The sequence below is a fragment of the Onthophagus taurus genome, chromosome 2 (genome assembly GCF_036711975.1).
Source record: "Onthophagus taurus isolate NC chromosome 2, IU_Otau_3.0, whole genome shotgun sequence".
Taxonomy (NCBI): Eukaryota; Metazoa; Arthropoda; class Insecta; order Coleoptera; family Scarabaeidae; genus Onthophagus; species Onthophagus taurus.
The window spans coordinates 10,226,917-10,248,168 of record NC_091967.1 but is presented as its reverse complement, the minus strand read 5'-3'; the positions used below and the strand labels follow the sequence as shown (position 1 = coordinate 10,248,168).

The 21,252-nt window shown below is 33.3% G+C and overlaps 1 protein-coding gene and 1 long non-coding RNA gene across 5 annotated transcripts in view; one reads left to right on the top strand and one right to left on the bottom strand.

Annotated features, from left to right (window-relative positions):
- Positions 1 to 21,252, top strand: part of LOC111426830 (ftz transcription factor 1) — a 72,842-nt gene that overhangs the window by 29,527 nt on the left and 22,063 nt on the right. For 2 of the 4 annotated variants that reach the window (XR_011639683.1, XM_023061620.2), the window contains exon 1: positions 4,595 to 5,909. Coding sequence is in view for 3 of the 4 variants with exons in the window: in XM_023061620.2 (XP_022917388.1) it covers positions 5,333 to 5,909 (577 nt within the window). In the remaining variant the exon portion in view is untranslated. Of the gene's footprint in view, positions 1 to 4,594; positions 5,910 to 21,252 lie in introns of those variants that run through there. The other 2 variants (XM_071194144.1, XM_071194143.1) reach the window with 2 other exon arrangements.
- Positions 3,784 to 4,387, bottom strand: LOC139428982 (uncharacterized). Its single transcript, XR_011639684.1, has 2 exons — positions 4,024 to 4,387; positions 3,784 to 3,961 (listed from the first exon to the last, which is right to left on the bottom strand). It is a non-coding gene; the product is annotated as an uncharacterized lncRNA (long non-coding RNA).

The following is a 21,252-nucleotide window of genomic DNA, read 5'->3' as shown; positions in this document are numbered from 1 at the left end:
TTGGGAAATCGGTCGACCTCTCTCACCACGTGTTTTTACCACGGTTGGTTTGGTACAAATGGTAACGGGTGCCATTAAGATTTATTTACGGTTAATTTTATTTGTTGTCACAGAGACTACGAAACGCACTTAATAGATGTTTAGCTACTTGTTGCCTCATTTTGCAATTGAGCTTAAACCATCAATCTACACAAAAGAATTTCAAAAAATTATCGACGAAGAAAAATAATTACTACCATATTAAAATAGCATTTTATTTTCGAACATGAATGAGAAAAGGTTTCATTCAACGGACATTAAACGTTCCCGATTATATAAAACGAAATTTACGAGACGTTTATAACTCGTAATAATTTCTCGTTGACGAAAATACTTTGTAACAGAGTTTATAATAAAGAGAGATTGTTGTTTAAGTTTGCTTCTAGAAAAACGTCTATATCTGTTACATCTACATAGGATGAATCCTGTATAATGCAAAAATTAAAAATGCAATCTATGTTAGTCCTTGTATACGGTGATGGCATTGTTGTTATTATTACTGTTGATACTGGATAGATGCAATTATGTAAACCTAATTTGATGATAAAACCTTACAAGCTAAATCTGGTTACTCGATGGCAAACGTCATTGGAATATTCCCAGGTGATTTACGTGTTTTGTCCGCTTTTATTGACTAGCTGTTTCAAATGATTATTGCACTGTCAATTAACACTAATACTATCACAAGAACTAACCATCTTAAGAGCTAGCCATAACGGCTAAACCCGAATATTTCTAGTTCTAGGTCTACTATTAGTTCTAGTTTTAGTTGTTCCGCAAATATCTGAAGTTATGATGCAAATGGATTGAGTTATATAGATTTAATCTAAAAAAGTAAAAAAATATAAGGTTTATAATAGAATACTTTAGGTACTGATAATGTTCATAAATAAATACTGGTTATAAAATTTTTGAACATAACTACATATCCTTTTGCTACTCATCTTTATGTTACTAACCCATCGATATTTTTATGAGGGGGTGTAAAATGTTGACAGATGCCTAGAGCAAAGAGTTTTAGAAACGGGAGAAAAGACGTCGAGGATCGTAAATAAAATTCCCGTTTGCCTGCTGTAAAAATTCCAATAGATTCGGTAGGAAAGATGCATGGAAACAGTTTATTTTATTGGTACCCTCTTTCGTTGCCTCCCGGTTAAATTACGGCAATAAAGTTAGCCTGCGTTGAAATATTGGAACACAACAAAGAATTCCGATTCGGGGAATGATTATTTTTTACTAAAAATAAAAATCTCGAAAGTCGTTTATTAAAAAAGAAATTCTGGGTTGTTTTTGTTAAAATAATAAAGTGTTTCAAAATTATTTAGAAAATGATCTTTTAAAACGTCCTGGATTTACATTAAAAGACTTAGGTGAACGAAAATAGGTCACCCAATTCACCCAACCGATTTGTTTAACCCAGTTAAGTCTGATTTTTGTTTATAAATTCGACACTCGGCTTCCTCGATACCACTTAATTGTTTTATAAATACCAACTCAGCGAATAAAAAATTGCACAACATGACCCAAAATAACCAACATTTAAAAATTAAAAACTTTTCTTTTATTATCTTTCAATTTTACTTTTATTTGAGGCTACAAAAGTATCACAATCGAAAACGAATCTAACAGTTGTCGTCTGGTGAAAAGCGAAATGGATCTAATGAATGAAACCAACGAGGCAGAGCACGACCACGCGAACCTCGATCTCACTTTCGTTGAATATCCTACTTCTTCAACGCTATAAGCACGTAACCGCGACGCAAGGATGAAGAAATGGAGAAAGTATAATATCTTTGCTTTTTTGTCTTCTTATGCCTTAAAACGTGAGCCGCCTTCGTCTGATTGGATTTTATATGTGTTTCGGCTGTTATGCAACGTGAAATCTCTTTCGTTGAAACCGGTCAACGTGACTCACTTAAAAAAACATAAATTTGATTTGCTACATGTTTTAAGTTACCAAATATTACGAAAATAAAATTAAAAAAAAAAAATGTAAAACAAACAATAGAATATTTGTGAAGAATTCGGAATATGTGCCAAAAGAATAGGATAAAAAATGAAATTCTTACAGATTTTATTTATCAATTTTGTTTTAGTTAGTTAAATGAATAACGGTACTAAACGTGCAAATTTAAGAATCAGAATCAGCGGAGCGAAGAGCGGTCGTGCGTAGTTTACAGATTGCCGTCCGGGCCGGGGCCGGAGCCCCGGAGTTGCGTAACGCCATTATACGGCGATCTGACACCATTCCCAAACGTTCCCCGCACTCTTCTCCTCGTACTTCTCCGTGCTCTTTCCTACCAACTGTGTCGACAGATAGCGTAAACCGTTCTTATCACAAACTTGAAAATGAATTAATAAATTAACTATTCCATAAAATAGATGTGTATGCACAATATAGTTTTCAATCCAGTAAGTATTTTTAACTTATCAGAAAAACAACAGTGCATGTATTAAAAAGATTATACATCTGCGTTGTATTTTTTTCCGGTTTGTATCGATCTTTCACATTACCTTTAGGGTCTTTTTCATAGCTAATTTTTCGTACCTCGTTTCCTTGGCAGGTTTAGACTCTAAAGTATGATTCAGTGTAACAAGTTCCTCGGGCACCCATTATAAGTGGAGCGACTTATTTTCGGATCTGTGTGTTTAACCTGCATATCTATATGCTTCTAAGGAGAGCTAGGGTCTCGAGCTGTGGTTTCCTCCCCAATACTTTCAAAAACTTGACTTGTAGCTGAATTGGCTGTAAACGTACTTTCACAGACCTGTGCAATGAAGGAATTTTACACCCAGCATTCACTCTCCACTGAGCTAGCTGAGATTATTTCCAAAGTATAGCTATGCAGTAACAGTAGCATTCAGCGTCTTAAACACACCACCGGGACTTTATTAAGTATTGCAGAGATGTAGTGATGATGTAGTGTTGGCAAAAAAGGATCTTCCATATACTGCATTTGACACAAAAGTGCAACTTATCCCTCACTGGGGTGCTTTCTACCGTACTCGGATATTGAATAATTGGGTTGGCATAAAAAAAATATTGATACAAAATCCATTTCACCTTGCTTTAACAACTCAAACATCAAACTGGCCAACCTTCTGCTCACTGAAAGACCCCCACTCAATCAGCAATGGTATTGAAGTTTAAAATCTGTTGGGCGCTCAGTAAATGAATGATTAAAAATGTTTTAGCTACTCTCGCCATTTGATGGGTAGCTCAATTTTTGTCACTATGAAAATCCGTAAAGTGGACAAAAATCACATTGCATCAACACCCGCTAGGTTGATCGCAATGCTATTAAGTCTGATGTCGGATTTAACTTGATCGTCAAATGGATAGGGGTCGAAGGCTTCCAAATTCTCCAAATCGTTCGAGTGAGATAGGTTTAAGTTGTGAGCAATTTTTCTGGTACTTGTGGTCGGATTTTCGTCAATATCGTTGAGGACAGCCTCTTCTACTTGGGGATTTGCAACTTCCATAGGCCGCCCATTATCAGCAGTATTCCTTTTAAAACTTCCATTTTCCCATAGTCGTTGGTGAATGCTAAATAAGTTATGGTGTGGGCGAGCAGGATCTTTCTTGATATAACCGCCTTGCTTCTGCCAATTTTTTATACAAACGCTGAAATGTGCGAAATGCGTGACCTTTACGGTTTGGAGAATTTTGAAAAGACAACTTTTGTATCACTTTTTAATTTTTTTTATTTTGCAATTACGAAGTTAATTTTGTTTAATTGTAAAATAAAATTTTATTTCAAAAAATTGATCATATTTTTCAACATAAAAGTAGATTTTTCTAGAAAACGGTCAACTTTAGAGCTCATGACCTACAGTATTTTTTTGTGTAGATATCATTGACGGTTCAAAACCGTACTTTTTCCAGTGGCGTAGAAGTTGAGGAGAAAAATAACCAGTACCCCTTGAAAATTTTCACCAATTATGACTTTAAAAAAATTTTTTCACTCACAAAACTTAGCTTACTATTAGTAGAAAATGCTTAAGTGCATTTTAGAGGGTAAGTTGACTCTTTTTCATTTTTGGACTAGCTATCACATCCTGAAGTCCTCCGCATATATTATGAAACATCCTGTGAAAATAATTGAAATGATTCCATTAGAACTATATTAAAAGATAAAGATTCCCCATAAAATCGTGATCTACCACAAGATGTTCTTCATGTTTATTCGGTAGTCTCAACGATGTATAATAAACGTCATTCAAAACGTGATGTCGAAACTGTGGGGCACAGTGTGATCACCAGCAGCGGGATCAGTGGCGGCGGTAGTAACGGCGGCGGTGGCTGCGGCGCTTCTATCTGGGTCAGTGGGACATCCCCGCCACTGTCTTAAATGCGCCCCTCCGCGGGTTTTCCCCCCACAATATTCCCGGCGCCTACCCCACTCTTCGTGCTTTTCCTCTTTGTTTGGACGTTGTCGTCGTCGTCGATTCGAGTAGCGTTGCGCGCAAGAGAGCAAACGACGCGACCGATAGTGCGATTGAGCGAGCGAGATCTGGGGGGCGCGAATGCGCGCGCGCGCGTGTGTGTGTAGTATGACTTCACAACACGGCACTAACATAGACCTGGTTATTTGGAAAGTAGGTCACCGCAGCCAAACACTTTCACTTATTACATGGGCTCCTAATCATTTTCCTTTGTAGAGCTGGACCGTACGCACGCACGTAGAAAGAGGGAACCCACGTTGTTTGTTGGAAAGGGTACCTCTGCATAGTTAGTTCGTCGTTTTGCACGAGAGAGTTGCGAGCCAGAACGGACCCGCTCTTTTCGTCCAGTCAAGTCAGTCATCGGTCGCACCTCAACTCCACGAGAAGTGTGTTGCTATCTCTCGTGTTGTCGTTGTTAGTTAGTAATCATCAACGTTGTCGTCGTTGTTATTGTTCTTCGACTCGTTTTGCGAAATCATTTGATGAAAAAGGAAAATTGTGTCTTCTAGATTTGTTTATTTTTTTTTGTTATCGTATAGTGTTGATCGTTCTTCGCGTGTGAAGTGCTTTGGATTACTACTTCTCCTCGTATTTCGGATTACATTAATGTGAATTAGTGTTAAGAAAAATATTGTGTCTTCCCCAAAATATAAAATTAATAATAAATAATAGAAACGAATGGATATATTTCGTTACACTTCCTTTTATTTTCAATGTGTACTACAGAGTGGCTGTGATTTAAAACTCGATACAATGATTACAAAACTTGATTAATGAAAATAATTTTTTAAGGAGATACCAATTCAATTTGGTCGAAAATTCTTAATCTTCGCGTGACAATCGTGAAATGTTACTAGACATGGAAAACCATCCCCCATTAATCTCGCTTAACATGCCGTTCGGTAGTTCGGGCAATTCGGAATCCCCAGTAAGCAGTGCTAATAACTTAAGTTCGGGAAGTCCAATGCCCCAATATTGTTCACCCCCTTTAAATGCTCCATATAGTAGCTGTAATCAACAAATGACAATGCCACAGCAGAATATGATGATCAGTCATAGTATGAACAATATAGATCCGACCTATTTATTTTCCCCAGCAGGTGTGGGTAGTTTGCAGAATAGCGTCGATATGGGCGCTGGTTACCAACTTTCCGGACCTACAACATCTTTAACGACAGGTGACCTACCGGATACGAAAGAAGGAATCGAAGAATTGTGCCCGGTTTGCGGGGATAAAGTTTCGGGTTATCATTACGGACTGTTAACTTGCGAATCGTGTAAAGGATTTTTCAAACGGACTGTTCAAAATAAGAAGGTTTATACGTGTGTTGCCGAAAGAAGCTGTCACATTGATAAAACGCAAAGGAAACGGTGTCCTTATTGTCGATTTCAAAAATGTCTTGAAGTTGGAATGAAATTAGAAGGTAAGATTTTTTTACAATTTTTGTTTAAACAAATATTCTATGACCTCTATATACTTATAAGTACGAAGGATTCCACGGCCGGTGTTAATTAAACTAAAACTAGAACTAGCACTAACACTAAAACTAACACTAGACCTAGAACTAAACACTTTCGTGTTAAGCCGTGCGTTTTCTAAAAAAAAATCTAGGTCTAGTGTTAGTTCTAGTGATACTGCTAGTTTTACTTCTAGTTTAACCTATATACTTGTTAAAACTCGGCCAAACATAAAAAACATAACCTTGATGTATTACACTTATAAATATTGGTATATTTAAAAAATTCATTTTTAATTAGAAATGATCTGGGCAGGAAAATAAAAATGTATTGCATGTACAGTTTTACTATTACGTCAACATATTTTTTTATGCACAGTGTATTAATCTGTTTTGCTTGTCAGCGAAATTTTTTGTTGACTCTTTTTAATTTTTAATTTTTTACGGCTAATTTAGCCACGATAAGAAATCAAGATTATTTACGTTTTATTGTTAAGTAAAAATTGGTAAGTAATATATTAAAATAAGATTATAATCGTAATATTTATTACTTATTAATTAAAATCGAGTACGTATTAATAGAATGGTTTTTAATATAGGTTAGTGCTATCTTTTACAACGAAGGTCAAAACATAACTGACCTAAATACAGGATTCGTTAAAACTAGGTCAGACAGAAAATATACAATGCAAATTACTACAATATCCGTTGTTGCAGTTTAATAAACGAATTTAAATTAATTTTTGCATTAAAATTAAATGATGCATTCATTGTGAATCATATTCTTAATTTTAATTTAATCATTTTAAAATGCTTTAAAACTTAATTAGTATTTAATGATTTAACTTTTTTTTTAAATTTTTTATCCATCATCAGTAAAACCACACTTTCTAATTTTGATTTTACACACCAATGCTTTTAAAACAGGTTTTTAAAAATTTCACAATTAAAAGAAATTTCCATGAAACCACCAAAAAAAAGCAAAAAAAAAAAATTTTATTTAAATGATGATTATTACAAACGTGATTTCGACGTTGTTGTGTATTGATATTGGTGTTAACTAACTTCCTACGAATGAAATTTTTAAAAAAATTCAAAAATTCTATTGTTTTCGATCCTTGAGCTAAATAGATATTGTCCGTTCTTCGGTCGTTTGATTCAAAGACGAAGCGAACCGATGGATATCGATCGACGACGGTCGAACACGGTGCGACATTTTCAAACGAACAAAAAAATTGCGCAAGAGCGTCATTTGTAAGGTATGTAGGACATCGAGAGACAGTGAAATGTTAACTATCTACAACAAGCAGCACGTGTCTGGCAATATTATTGAGTACACCGTCTCTGTTGATCTCGTGTCAATCAAATTAACAAAATATACGATTAACAGCAAAAATCGTGCATCACTAACTTAATTTTATGTAAAAATTTTAAATTGGAAAGAAGAAAGAAATTTCCCCAAATGACAAATCGTTTTAACAATTTAATTTTCGCTAAATGATTGACGCATATTATGAGACAATATTCTTGTGGTGTTAAACAATTTCCTTTTATACATCAAATACTATGATGACTAATATTTATTCATCTTAATAATTTAATTTGCCATGGTCTAAAGTTTATGAACGATAACATCTATTATCTGTACGCATAAAAACGAAATATGTACATTTTCTGTCTTGGTCATCTATATTTATTAAAAAAATGAAGGAAAATACCAAGATAACGATACATATAGGAAACAATAGAAAACAAACGGTAATAATAGATGGAACTTTGTCTAAAATGTATGATATCAATGTAGCAGTGCTACAAGGGTCCATCCTAGGTCCTCTTTTGTTTATAATTTATGTTAATGTTATGCCTTATTCTGTGGCTAATGACAGTGTGTGTCTTTTATATCAACTTCAAACAACTTGGATAATCTGCCAAATAAAACCCATCAAACATTAGTAGCTGCAAAGGAATGGTTTGGGCAAATTATGTAAAAGTAAACAAAAAAAAACTCAATACCTGTATGTTCAAAACAACGTTGGGATAGAGTATATCAACCTAAAATTTCTAGGAATACATTTAGACAGCAAACAGAACTGATCTTTGCTATGCACAGTATCTTTTGTTATCAAATACTGCCCGCGGACAATATGAAGTCTTCAAAATTGTATAAAGATTTTCAATTAAAAGTCATCATTTCATTATGTTCTTATGCACAAATCACTTATCTCCAAAAGCAATGAATTCTCTTAGCAAATTAAACTCTAGGGAGATCTGAAAATTTCATGCGTCTTTGAAAATAAAAATTTCATTCAATCTGCCAATCCGCCTTCAATGTGATAATAGAACCAAAAGAAGCAAAAAGATGGAAAATAATACCAAAATGTAGTAATGAAATGACCATTGATGTCCACAATCAAATTGTCGAACTTGACTTAATATACCAATGCGATGGGTTAATTAAAGAAGATTTGCTATTTTGCGAATCGCATAACCAAGCATGCAACTGGCGAAATACTTTGGAAGTTGCTCTTGATGGATTGAAAAACTGATGATGCAAAAAGGATAACGAGGACGAAGATATAGTCTGATAGTAAATCTAAATAAGTAAGATCTAAGTTCTAGATCTGTAAGTTCTAACACTGACGCCAGATGGTTGTTGCGAGAAAAAATCTAACCGGGTGTTCCAAAAAGGGTAACATATCTCGCTATAGAGAAGTGGGACCTGAAGGATGATATAGTAAAATTATGAAACTAAAGATAGTTTTACAGAAAATTGACCGCAATAAAGCATTTTGGATTTTGATTTGCAACTGGTTCAAAGATATGTAAAAATTATGAAACTACGTTTATTAATGAAGCAAGTAAATTTATATAATATGCATTTTTTGCAACAGGTTCTCACAATGGTTGTGATTAAAATTCCCCAAATTTCAGTATCAAGGTGAAATTTGTCAATGTTATTTAAATACACCTGTATAGTAACTTTAAAATTAAAGACGTCATTTTCAATATTGAATAAATAGTGTTTTAAATAATATGAATTTATATACGAATGTCTTTTAATACTAATTGGAATAACTTTATACAACATAAAATGTCAAGGTCTTTTAGACGATTTTTTTTTATTCATTATATTTCGGTTTACAAAATGAAAGTAAATTAAAATTAAGAATCAATATCTCAATGAATTTTATCACCCCAGCATTTCTTTCATTCTATTAATAATTACCCTAACATGTTGTTATAAAATTTAAATCTATTACGTGAACGAAAAAAAGTGTAAGTTGCCGTTTAAGTTCTTTTTCGTGTATATCATAAATACAAATCACGATTAACGAAAGTTTCCTTTTAAAATTTTAAATCGTTTTATTTTATTCTTTTTCTATAACTTGCTTAAGAGCCTTGGTATTACTACAGAAAAAGTAGGACACTTTTCGGTTGCTAAAATTTCATAACTTTAGTCAGGTACGCACGCGCGCCTCCAAGATATGTTAAGTGGATTTTGTTGGCCCGTTTTAACGTGCTATTGCGAAACTTTTAAACGCACTCCGGTATTAGGTATTATACTAGACAGAGAAACCCAAATAATTGCTTAGTAGAGTTATAATACAAAAGTTGATTTAGCATTTTGCAATCGAGTGTTAAAAATCGATCTAGACAGTAACAATTAAATGAAATTCACGAAATCTATCAATAATTTTTGATTCTTAAAACGTTTAATAATTCGTTGTTGGATTGAGGAGAATTTAAGTTCTCAATTTAAAGTAGGAAGACAAAACAAGGGGGGACGAGTTTAGCAGTGCGTGTAGTACGATTTGCATGCGGCTAAGATTATTTATAAACGTCAAGGCCGCCGTAGAAAATCGCCTCTGTGTATATAAATACAATGCACCGAATAATTTAAAGTGATTCTCTTTACTGCCGTTTATTTCTTTCCTTCATCGATCGTAGATTTTTTTTGTAAATGTTTTTGGTGTTCACGTGTACACACGCGAACATCGTGAATATAATGAAAATATTTTCATTGGAACGTGCCCCGTTTGTAGGTTTCAACAAACAGCTCTGTTATTCGTCGATCGCTTCAACGAATGCGCACAGGAAAATAATTCATTGCAAATACCATATGAAGCTACGTAATTTAAATATAATGGTATGGATTAATTTTAAAATGACAAAGTAATGAGATTTTAATGTTAATTACATAATATTGCTTAGATTTTTAGACATTTTTTATTTAAAACTAAAAAAGATATCTCATGATACAATAAGATACAATATGTATACAATCTAAGAAACATCGGCTAAAGAAACATAAAAATAAATTAAAATTCTCATTTTAAATTGAAGTACGAACATTAGACAACGCAAAGTTTTTTTCTTTGGCTTCATTCTTGCTCTTTATCTGGTAACTTTCTACATTCTGTTTTGGTTTTGAGTTCAATTTTTCTGGCCCTTTCTTTATTTTGGATTTTATTTTGTCATGTTTCTAAGTTCTCGTTTTTTTTGTATTCTTTGGGCCACTTAGTTTTACTGTTTTCTGGTCATTTCAGTGTTTTTTGCCAAATAGAGGTTTGATGTAACGATTAAAATCAGATTATGAAAAGAAAATGTTGAGTTATTATTTTCTTCGCTCATATGATTCCCTCGAATATGCTCAACAGGTTACTCCCAGGATTGATAACCTTAAGCTTAATTCCAGATCAACTCGAACTTTTGAGGTATCAGACTAAAGGAGATTAATGTAAATAACCAAGAAGTGTTATAATAACATTTTAACAACAAAAGCTGAAGATCTGGGAAGCCTACTAGAAGTGGGATATAAAACACTTCACAAACAGAATAAATCAAAACAGCACTAAAACACAACGAGATCTAGAAGATCAGATAATTGGATTATACTTTCTCGTTCTTCTTCTTTTAGTGCTACAGCCCGGGTTGGGTTGGAAAATATCCTCTTCCAATCCATCCGGTGTTCAGCGACCCTCCTCCGGTTTTCAATCCTCAGAACCCTGACATCATCATCTACTCTATCTTTCCGTCTCGTGCGAGGCTTGCCCCTACTTCTTGTGCCTACCATGTTTGCTTTGAAAGCTATGCTCGCAGCTCTTTCCTTGGGCATTCTGATAATGTGTCCGCCCATTTAAGTCATTGTGACCTTACAAACCGTATGACGTCTTAGCCTCCCATCAAATCTCGGAGTACAAAATTTGGATTATATACTTCTGTCTAAATGAACCAAACAATTACTTCCCAATTCGTGACGTCAATTAGATCATGTGGTAGGTTGGGTTGTGGTGGGTTGGATTGGATTGTATTTGAGCTGTGTTGGGCTATGTTTGGTTGGGTTGGGTGTGGTTGCGTTGGGATGTGTTTGGTTAGGTTGGATTGTATTTGTTTGCCTTAGGTTGAGTTGGGAAATTTTGGTTAACAAAAAAAGAGGCAGGACAGATTCAAATTGAGACGGCTCATCTTCAGTCCAACATTGTCTACATCAAAACTGATATACAAACCAAGAATTTTTCAACCTCATATGATTGTTCTTCTCTTCTAACTACTTCTTTCATATTGTCCGTATAGAGTATAGGCTGAGAGATGTCAATATGAGTAAATATGTGTTCTGTTGAAGTGTCTGATTTACAAAGTAGCTTTATTTTATATATTTTGCATAAACTGCTTCTTTCACGAAACTAGCTCTTCATTAGGCTTTTTCCAACATTTGTTGTCTAAAAGAATTTTTTCATTTCGTTTGTGATAATTTCGACTCTGCTGAAACTTGTATTTGGGTTTAAATCTGGGGGCAATAATTAATATAAAAAATCAGATGACATATTGAGTGATACCACAAAAATATTTTTTAACACATTCTAACCGACTATTCATATTTCACAATATTTTCGCAGAATTTTATTCGCGTAAACTTTCGTTCAAAATACCGCTTTATTTCTGGTATTTAAACTTTTAAAAATAGTATTTATAAACGCACTGATTGATTTACTGTTAAATGTTAAATTGGTATGTTTTTATTCTAAACCAATTCATAGAATTGTTTTCTTGAATCATTTATTAATTAGTTTTTTTTTTGGTTGAATCATATTTTGTGAATTAATTTGATGTTATTTCTTTTAAATGTTAAACAACCGATAATTTTCGTTTTCATTCCAGAAGCGCAATTTCAAAGTCAAATAACAATTGCAATTCCAGACACCGAAATATGTATGTATGATAAAGCCGGATATATTTAAACTTTAATAGGACATTTGAAACAACATATTGTTTTGGGCTTTAATATAATACAATATATACGTTTTCTTCACTCTTGTTTATACTGTGTGTAATATACGTGATAGTTTAAGGAACTCCCTTTTGGATTTCTCGCAACACGGTGTCAAAAAATAATGATCACGATTTGAACTCGAGACATTTCGTTTAGTATATAGCACTGAGGTTATATTGGAGAAATTCCACTTTCAGAAAAGATTATTCAATGTTGTTCTTATTTATTTTTAAAATAAAACGAAATTATACTCGTTATAAAATATAAAACAACGTTTACCGTCCAAAAATAGAAAGTGTAGAGCACACACATCGCTTTCAAAATCGACGTAAAAATGTGTCGAAACTTGTGTCGATAAAGCAGTTAAAACATCACCTACTGTTAATGTAATTTCATCTCGAGATGGTTATGTTTCGAAAATTTTGCCTTTTCGTGCGATATCGACATGGTCTAAAACGTATCACCGGATTTCTCCTTAAACCGTATCGAATGTAAATATTTAGAAAAAGGAGATGAAAACGAACACACTTCAAAAATCGGCCTCTTCTTTCAAATCGAAACCTCGAATGCCTATTGGGCAATTTAGAAATCTGTATAAATACATAATTATTTACGTAACTCGTGTGAAAAACTGAAATTTTCGACAGTTACGTTTATATTTGCTTGTCAATTAGTATTATTTATAACTTCAATTTTTTCCAAAATTTTTTTGTGTTTTCGCATTGCAAAGCTATTTATTGGCGAAACCAACAAGAAAAGAAGTTGGAGGATGGGTGGAGCTTACAATCTGACTCAAATTTAATTATTCCATTGTTCGTTAGGGTACACGCTTGTGATATTTAGAGTATAGTCGAGTTTGAATGTCGCAAACTGTTCGTATAAACTATGTGGAAATTGCTCGCCCACAAAACAACAATTGTCGTCAACGTTTTACCACCCCCGCAAATGGCAACTTCAACGTTGTTAACTAAACAAAAACAAATATATCTAATTTAACCATTTATTTACAATTTGATCATTGATTTATAAAATAATAATAATACAGTAAAATCTTTCTAGTTTTAGTTGTTATTCAGCGTTAGATTGTTGTATATTTTTCATTGAACTAAAACTAGAACTAACACTAAACCTAGAACTAGAATCATTCGGGTTTAGCCGTACGTCTCTTTAGACGGCTAAATTAAAATTCCTATATTTCTAAATTCTAAATTTTCTATTTCCTAAATTTCTAGTTCTAATAATAGTGTTAGTTCTAGTTTTAGTTGTTATTCAGCGTTAGATTAGGTTTTTTATTGAATTAAAGCAGAATTCAGAACTGATTTACAACTAACTCTAGAACTATAAAGTTTCTGGTTTAGCTGTGCATCGTCAAACGCAAAAAACTTTTCTTAAACAAAAACTAAATAAACAAAGCTTTTTTCTTATCTACTCGTTTCCGGTAACGTTATGTTAATTTTTAATTGTTTAGAATCTAATTTGAACAACCACGTGTATTGTAACTACTGAATTATCTTGAAGGTTAGAAGTGTGTATCTATTTGATTTGGAATTTCACTTGTTCGTCAGGTAGTAAAGGATTTAGGTAGTATTAAATAATCCACAACCGACAAACCGGTTTTTGATGCCGATTTTAATAAACAGCTTACGACGCAAATTCGGTATATTCGTGATGTATGATATCGATCTCTTGAAAGTCCCCACCGGTTTATCTGGTAGCTCGTTTTGGAATTCGATTGCGAATTCAACGCGTTCGTTCGTTATTCCGAATAATTGTTATAAAGTGGATACTTACGCAGCGGTAATTCTGACGAAATCACATATAATTATAGGTTTTTTTTTAGTTACAATTAACCATATGGAAAACAACATTCAGTAAATTCATTCTTATTTTCGGGTTCCTAATTAGTTAAAAATCGCAGGTACTAATTTGTGTTTAACCACAAAGAAATTAAGTTAATGTAGTTTCTATTACTTTCTAATTATTTATTTATTAATTATCTTAAACAAGATAATTTTTGGAAATATGAATCATTGTGTTTATGTTTTTCTAATGATTCTATTTTATTAAAAGTGGAAAAAAAATTTTTTTAATGCGTATAAAATAAAAATGGAATTTATTTTTATTTCTATATGAGTCACTATCCTAACTATTCTTGAATAATAAGATAATTATTTTAACACGTTCCGGATTTTGAACGTATCGTATAATCGTCGATATCCACCACGTAACAAAACAAATCACGTTCAAAATGTTGTAGTATCCTAACCAGGCCCTTTTTGAAATAATACAAAAGTGGACATAATTGGAATACTTCGTTAAGCCTCGGTACACCTAACCGGTGGTGTTGCTGTTTGTTGCTTGAATTCTGTCAGGCTGTTGCGTGTTCCGCGACACAGACTCACTAGTCACGCTTCGTTGACGATCTGAACGCAAACGGTCCGATTTACACTGTACTAAAAATCTGTTTCATGCAGTACAGGTATATTAAGGTTTTGTATTATATTAAGGATTTACAAAATTGCTAAATAATTAGTAAAAAAGAAAAAAAATCGAGTTATAATTTTATCTTTTCTGTTTTTTCCTTGTATAAATACACACACGCACGCGCACATATGTCCAAGCGAGAGTTTCTGCGAAGTGGGACGAGGTCATCAAAATGACTATATAAACTTACACTGTGCATGTGTCTAATATACATAGTTAATATGATATAGAAAATTTAGTCGATAAATATCGCTTCGTTTCTTGTGAATGAATCTTCCACAGATTTCTCATTGTCCATTATTCACATAGATTTCCATCTATATATTAAACTTGTACAATAAATTTTATGACGAGACAAAATGTTTCATAATTACTTCTCGGAATGTATTTTATCAAGACACGGGGAATTTAATAAATAAGTTATTTATCGCAATAATTATTACATGCTACCTAGAGGAAGGTATCCTTGATGAAAATTAACTCATTTATTTTAAAATTAATACACTTGTATTATAAATATTATTACACCGTAAATTGAAAATTTACTGCGTTAAATGCTTTGTATCTAGAAATTCATAATGAATCAGTTAAAGTTAAAACAAAAACAGGATCTTGTCTTGTAATCAATTTTGAAGCGAATTTAGTAATCATAACGTACGGAAAGGAAACAAAATATAAACAAAGCTGACTGACCTTAAGTAGTGATCATTCACAAGTTTTTCTCCTTGTAGATTCGTAACCCAATGACCTTGACAGCGTTCTTCTATCATTATGAGATATTGATCACAACTTGTTCGTCTTCCACAACACCAAGGTTCAATGGGAACTGATCAAGGCTACTATACAAGAAATGAACCTTGATATTCACATTACTATAAAGATTTCAAAAACACAACAGCATTCTTGTAACGTGAACTTCACAGTTAGAAAATTTTCTGTTATCAAGGACGCTATTTCGATTTGTTATTCTGAACCAAATACTAATAAAAGATGAGAAGTTTTTATGTTGGTCACTACTAATCAAATTGGTAGATCAGATTATTCTAAGGTAGAGAATAAGTTCTAAAATTGTACTAGAAAAGCTTGTCTTTTTATAGACTCGGCCAAAAAATTTTGGGTAGGTGAAACCTAATTCTGTTATTCCATCGAGACCAATTTTTCTTTAATGACAACTCCAATTTGGTTGGTAGTTTTGACCATTTTTATTAGAGTTCTAAAAACCACATTTGGCTTGACTTCTGTACTGTTCTGATATTAAGCTTTTTTTATTCCTTTTCTGCTGTCTTTTCTTTGTCTTGCCTCTTTCCCGTTCTTTCTCCGTTTGTCCTCCTTGTTGTTGTTTCTCCTCTGTTTGATCTTCATGCACAAACAGTAATCGATAATTACCTAATATTTCTAGCACAACCTCTATCTACATATCTACCACATATTATAGTTGCTTCTAAGACAAGGATTATTGAAAGATGTTGGAGTGTTAGCAATAATCTTTATGATTCGTCATGATATGAACGTTACTATTAATGCACTGGATTATGGCTGATTTATTTTTGTATTCAATGATTTATCGCAGTATCAATTCCAGCTTTCTACGTAGATTCCAGTATTCAGTTATTGGATAGTAGAACCTAGTGGTTGATTCCAGTACCTTGTGGATGATTTTAGCATACAGTAGATAACTCCAGTGTCTATAAAGAGTTCCATGAGTTCCACTTCCATGAAGAGTCCATGATGGTTTCAGTACCTAGGTGATAGGTGCAATAAACATAGTGATGGATATCAGTATTCAGAAGATTTTTTTTTAGATTTTGTATTCAATAGTTTATTCCAGTATATAGTAGAAGGTCCCAATATATACAAGATAACTCCAATATTATGAGGAGATGATATCAGATATGTCTGATACATACGTAGAATCAAAAATGCCAGTAGCAGTGCGGACTTGGACACTTAACATATTTTACATGTTTAAACATTTCGCTCGTGAAAGAATCATCACTACATTATGTTTTAAATGCTCAAGCGCAATTTGTTTCAGCATACTTCCCATGGTTTATATGCTCTAACTCTATTTTGACCAAAATATCAGTTACCATGTATTTCCTCAAATACTGAATGATGATTTGTTACAATAAAAGTTACCATGAGTGATCAAATGATTTTATCGTTGTCAGTCGTATATTGCTAATAATTGTTGAAAGCAAAGGTTAATGCATAACACTGGATGTTGCAGATTTGATGCCAACAAAGCTTAAATTTTCAGTACTGATCTCAAGAATATCCTCCAACATGGCGTTAATTAGCCATTTCCATTTGAAACTGCGAAAATTTTAATTGTTAAAAAAAGACGATTGCTTAATGTTGCAAGTTGGCAGTTTCGAGTTTAAATTATCCTTAATTACATCTATGCAAGGAAATTGTGAGGTTCCAAATTAAACCGATAACGTAATTATTATTTATGTACTTGTCTCAACTTACTCATTACTTACATTTTCCTCTCCACATTTTAGCTTATGACAAAAAATTCAGATTTTATCTTGACATATATGATATATGAAGGATTATCTATCATAGAGTCCATTGGTCCTTCATTCTACCAGCACTGATTTTCCTACTCTAATTAAATGTAGGAAATAACCAACAAAAATATAACCAGAAATATTTTCAAACGTATTTACATCGTTAGAAGAAACGAAACCATTAGCGTTGTTAACCTAAATTCCGAAATCGTTTCAGATTTCACTTCACCAATTTCGTTTTTACAAATTTTAATTAAAATCCAAATATTATTTTGTTTAAATCAACTTTGTTGTTGAAACGACCGAGGCAAGCAAACGCTTAGCTGTGGTTGATGGTGAGTCATCGTACAACCGACGGTGACGTCAAAACAACGAATAATGCCGTTTATTGTAGGTCTAGAGCGGTGCATTGCAATAGAGGTGCAACACGATCGAATAATTGAAAAGAATTGAAAGATTGTTGCGTATCGATCGTGGGATTGGAGACCAGGGCTAATTCCGCGTTCGATCTCGCTTTTGCTACGATAGATAGAGTTTTATTGAACTCGACAATTACGTCAGTAAACCAGCCGAGTTACCTTCTAATTTGACCTTGGCAGTCCAGTCTTGCTTCGAGATTTTTCGAGACTCAATGATATTACTTGAGAATCGCAAATATATTGTGTTGAAGAATAAAAAAAAACATACATACAAATTTATCAATTAAAGGTATATTTATCAAAAAAATTGATTCAAAAAAGAGTCTTTATTGAACAAATCCTTCCGGTGGTAAATTGAAGTATACCTGCAATCCGTTGCGTAAACATAGCAATCCGTTTCCTTCCTTCAGGGTGCAATTATTAGGTACCTGGAAGGAACACAACTAAGATATTGCCAATCCTGTAACATTGACATACTTATACAGTAATTTGGGGTTACTATTTACAACATTATTATTGCAACAAAAAAAGAAATTTCTGTTTAAATCTGAACGAATTCATATCAAAACAACGCTATGATTGAAATCTTATAATGTGCCAATATCGCACAAACGTTTACATAATTTAACCGAAAGAAAACGCAACGTTTCGCAATTTTAATTATCCTCCTCCCTTGTTGCGACACCCGTAGGAGTCGCCGGCGAAAGTTCAACCAGGCCCTCCTTTCAAAAAAGGGCAACGTCGCGTCGGCTCAAAGATGAAATCTAATTGTGCCTTTGTAGGAGACGGCCATTAATAGACGGCCGGTTTATTACGCTAGAAGGGTCGCATGGGGGCGTTTGGTAATCGACCGAATACGTGATGAAGCTAATAATTGTATGTACGAGTGTCATAAATACCAAGAGAAGAGTAGGGAGCATCGCGGTCTTTTTCAAACGTTTTAATCCCGCTTTTGCGCCCCACTTTATGGGAGATGTAATTTGAACTTCCAGTTTTCACAATCACTTTTGGTCAACCTCTTCTTATTTCATCTTTCTTTATTTATTTTTTTTTTATTTCTTTTTTTGCGGGTTCAGACTTCATTTTCGAGGTGGTATTACGCGAACCACCGAGAGAAGTAGGTCATTTGCTAAATGGTTGGGCAATTTGTTTAAATTGGTTTTCGACTCTTTCGAGCATGAATCATTAATAAATGATGCTTCTTTTTGTTGTTTTTATTATTTCGTTTATATTGCGTTGAATTATTTTCTAAATATTATTTACTTTTCTTGAAGGAGTCAAATCTTCATTAACTTCATTAATTCACTTTTGGTTTGAATTTGTTACAAGTTGAGTTGAATTGATGTCATGCAAATTATTTAACACCAAATTTAAATTTACTCACGTCTATTCTCTCTGTCTATTCAAAAATGTTGTTTATTCAACCTACCATGAATAATTTGCGCTAATGAATACAAATGAGGATGTAACGAACAGGAATTAATCTGACGTTTCTAGGTGTGCGTGTATTCCAAAAACAACAAACTATTCGAGAGTGAAATTTTTATGAAGTCACTAGAAACAAGCTGAAATAAATGAAACTCAAACTATTTCAATGGAATAAATTAATGGACATCCAACAGATGTTATTTTATATCTGCATTATAAAACATTTTAGTCTCGTACACTATCGTCCTCCTATCGATTGCATAAACTGCCACACCACGCCAATCCGTAACGTTATTACAGAAAAAAATTAGCATACTACTTTGCAATGGTTCGTATTGTTTATTTAACGACCTATAAATACGACTACGAGCGAACGAACAACAAAACGAAACACGTTGAACGTTTGTTGCACTTGTGGGTGTTTGAACCCGTTTCAATTTAAACGATTGCATCGCACAAAAATTTGCTGATATTTAATTTCAATTTCAATATATGTGCGCGTGTGTTGTATGTATATGAAGTTCCTGTTGTAGCTGTGTTACTGCATTTGCTGCTGTGGCTACGAGAGCGGTTGATATTTGCCGAGAACGCAAACCATATCTAGGTTAGTGTTACGCTAACGTTAAGCAATATCGCTAACGAGAGCGAGAACGAATTAATGTCGTAGACTTTAAATTATTATTTTACGACATTGTTGTTCTTTTCTTCCTCTCTTCGTTATCGATAAACAAAAATAATATTTTCATTAACTTAATCAAGAACTAAAACAATGTTACACAAGTGCTACCCATACTATCTGTCTGGACCAAGTTTTCGCCGTTTATTCAGATTATCTAGATTCATACTTCTCGTAGTATTCTATCAAAAGGAAAATTATCTGAATTTTGAAACAAACGTAGTCCTCGTTTACATTTATGCTGAATTAACCAAGGTTGTTAACTCGGTAACTAAAACGTAGCAGCTTGTAGCGCTCTCCATGAAGATGGAGATGATCTTTTAGAATTAGATTATAAAAACATCTTTTTCAAAGGGCTTATCCACTTCAAATAATATCTCTAATAATAGTATAGAACCTATTTCATAAAGACATAAACACAGGTGTTAGCCGTGCGTTAATACGGTTAAATCCGAATGTTTCTAGTTTTAGGTCTAGTGTTAGTTCTAGTTTTAATTGTTGTTCAGTACTAGATTATTGTATATTTTTATAAACTAAAACTTGAACTAACTCTAAACCAAAAACTAGAAACTTTCGGGTTTAGCTGCCTTTAGAGACATACGGCTAAACTCGAATGTTTCTAGTTCCAGGTCTAGTATTGGTTCTAGTGACAGTGCTAGGTTGCGTTAATTAGTATTAGATAGCGCTAGGTTGTTGTATATTTCTATTGAACTAGAACTAACACTAGACCTAGAACTAGAAATATTGGACTTTAGCCGTACGGCTCTAAGGACGGCTAAACCCGAATGTTTCTAGTTCTAGGTCTAGTATTAGTTCTAATGCTAGTATTGGTTCTAGTTTTAATTGCTATTCAGCGTTAAACTGTTGTATGTTTTTATTAAACTAAAAGTAGAACTAACACTAGACTTAGAACTAAAATCATTCGGGTTTAGCTCTACGTCTCTTAAGACGACTAAACCCGAATGTTTCTAGTTCTAGGTCTAGTATTAGACCTAATAGTATATTTTTCATTGAACTAAAACTAGAACTACCACAATCTTTAATGTGTCGGACTTTTGGCAATAATGGACACATCCTTCCTCGTATTAATCCTTTATATCGAGGTTTTACTGTAATAATAATTAATTGTTATGAAATTAGGCGTGTTATAGCCCTAAAACTAGAATCTAGGTCTAATGTTAGTTCTAGTTTTAGTTGCTATTCAGCGTTAGATTGTATATTGTTCATTGAACAAAAACTAGTACTAACACTAGATTCAGTACTTCTCGTGGTATTCTTTCAAAAGGAAAACTATCTGAATTTTTAGAATCGATGAATTTTGGCTAAAACAAACATGGTCTCGGTTACATATATTGCTGAATTAAGTCGGTTGTTACCTTGGTAACTTAAATGTAACATCTTATAGGGCACTCCATAAAGATGGAGATGATCTCTTAGAATCAGATTGTAAAAAATTTCTTTGAGAGGGCTTATCCACTTCCGATAATATCTCTAATAATAGTATAGAACCTATTTC